This window comes from Prunus mume, linkage group LG6, assembly GCF_029339155.1.
Source record: "Prunus mume cultivar Tortuosa linkage group LG6, ASM2933915v1, whole genome shotgun sequence".
NCBI classification, from domain to species: Eukaryota; Viridiplantae; Streptophyta; class Magnoliopsida; order Rosales; family Rosaceae; genus Prunus; species Prunus mume.
In genome coordinates, this window is record NC_142703.1 from 22,628,945 (window position 1) to 22,631,552 (window position 2,608).

General features: G+C 37.2%; 1 protein-coding gene across 1 annotated transcript; it reads right to left on the reverse strand.

Moving 5' to 3' along the window:
• Positions 1-938: 938 nt before the first annotated feature.
• On the reverse strand, positions 939-2,373 carry LOC103343679 (uncharacterized). The gene is made up of 3 exons (XM_089054849.1): positions 2,331-2,373; positions 1,440-1,846; positions 939-1,344 (listed from the first exon to the last, which is right to left on the reverse strand). Exons 1-3 carry the CDS (start codon positions 2,331-2,333, stop codon positions 1,200-1,202), a joined length of 555 nt encoding a protein of 184 aa, XP_088910975.1. The 5' UTR covers positions 2,334-2,373; the 3' UTR covers positions 939-1,199.
• Between the last annotated feature and the right edge of the window lie 235 nt (positions 2,374-2,608).

The window sequence follows — 2,608 nt, forward strand, 5'->3', positions numbered from 1 at the left end:
ATATTGCATGTCTATTGCGTGTATATTTCATATCTATTGCGTGTATATTGCTTGTCTGTTGCCTGTGTATTGTTATTTATTTCCGTCGTAAGCAATACAAATCAATACAGACGCAATAAATGTAAAGATATGCACGCAATAGACAAGCAATATAGACCCAACAGACATGCAATATAGACGCACCAATATACATTACTGTTATGTTACTCAGCTGCCCAAAACCAATAAAATAAAGAAAATCAACCAATTTATTAACCGATTATAAAGGAGAGAGGGATTCAAACCCGAGGGGCAGTGCGGAACCAATAGGGAGTTTTTAGAGCATTGCACCTGGGGACATTTTTTCATGTGTTTCTATAAGGAGGGCATGGTTGAATAAAATATTGGAGGCGAGGCCATAGCAGCCTATTCCCCTTACAGAATTACCTTATTAAGATGCAACCCATTGCGATTAAGTCAAGGCATGTTGAACGGCTTAAAGATTGGGATCTGATATTTGGAATGGTGGCTTGGATAAATGATGACATATCACTTTGCAATGATGTAATACACTTAAAAAGCCATTAGTCCCTATGTGAATATGCATTCTTCAAATCCAAATTCACATATGCAGTCTTCAAATCCCAATTCAATGCAGTTTGGTTGAGGTTAGGTAAATGTCGTCAAGGAGTTAGGCCAATATTACACCGATGTTTGTTTCATTACATCAAAAAAAACTTTACACTCCATATGCACATTCTATGTATGGGAATGGCATGTGTCTAACTTCAAAAACGCATCTGCCTATCCATTTAGATTGCCCACGTGCAATAGATTTACAGATCCAGTTACTTTTCTCCTCTCCAACCTCAAGATCTCCATTTCAGAGTCTTCATTTTTCTATGCTTTGCAACCACTCCATATACATTTCGCACAATATGAGAATAAACATAGCGTAATATCACACTAATCAAAATGAAAGCATGCATCCGCTATAATATTTGCCACTATTTTGGTTCTAATTGTTATTGTCCAGTAACTTAAATCTAAATTTCTGTACACAAATACACTAAGATTGAGAAAGACGAAGAAGAATTCAGGAGCAGAGGTGGAATTCGAAAAGGACCCATGGGTCTCTATTGTGTATTTACATGACTTTGAAATTTGACATTCCCAAAACCTATTTCATCATCATGTGCCTAAACCAAGTTCAACCGATATCATGGCATGTAAGCATCTCCCCGTGCAATTTCTGCAGCCAACTTCAACCGAAAAAATGGCATGTTCTGCGAGGTGCAAGTAGCTAAGGAAATCTCAGCACTCAACAGCTCAATGTACTTCAACACGAACATACCACAATCGCCTCTGAAGCAAAACAAGAACTCGATCAATTCAACTAATGACATTCTAACATAATTGACAAATTAAAGTAATAAAATTAAATAAAAAGTTGTGCTCACTCATTAGCCTGTTGTGGAACATCCACACGATGTATTGGCCATGGACACCACCAATCTCGGGTGCACTCGTTCGCGTAAACACCTTCTTCATAAAAGTCGAGGGTGTGCAGAAGATTTGGAATCGTAATTGACAGGGGGCCGAGTTCTTCCTTTAAGCTCTGATCTGGAATGAGTGAAACCATTGAATCGTAGACTTTGATTTCACACTGAATCAGATCAATCTCTAGAGCCACCCAATGCTTATATTTTTGCAACATACAAGGTACATACACCTTATACGTGTTCTGCCATTCCAATCCACAAGCCGGAACCTTGCCATTTACAACGTTCACTAAACTGGTTCTAATTTTCCACCCAACTTGCTCTTTTTTCCTTTTATTATCCGCAAAGCAAGTATGGATGTGATTCTGTGAAATAGAAAACAATCAATGGTTAAACAACTCCACAAAGCAAGTATGGATAATTTGTAATTATTAACTGCACTTGGTCAAGGCCTATGCCATACTGATGTAGCACAGCCCTGGGTGTGTTAGTTTAAACACTTAGAGCAATAAGACATAACAGATAAGAAAAGCTGAAGGGAAGAAAAGGTAGAAGGCAGGCAGAAATCAGAGAGTTTAAAGGAATGTTTAATCAATATTCAAATCTGAATTGTAAAGAACTACATAGGGGTATTTATAGCAAACTAAAACCTAGAGAGAATAGAATTAAAATCCCCAGGTAAAACAGAAATCCTATTCCTAATAAAATAGGAAACTTAGAAATCCTAATAAGATTTGGAAAACTAACTTAGAAATCCTACTAGGATTTGGAAAACTAAAGAATATAGGAAACTAACAAATCAATTAGGAAACTAAACAATTTAGGTCCTATGCATCCTGCATCACATACCATAAAAAATACATCGGTCGTTGTCCAATCCGATATTTCTACTTCCTCCAATTGTTGTTGTCACTTCCGGATGAGATACAAGCCCAAATCAATGTGCTGCACATGTTTTCCTTGTCAATCTCATAATCTATGCACATTCAAACAAATGCATAATCAATTAAACTTACATCTCCTTTCAGCCAACCGTCAGCTTTGACGAGGGAAGCGAAGAATTCAATCTCAGCTTCCACGTTGCCAAATTGCATCACCACACTATGAATATACAAAAGTTTTAGAAC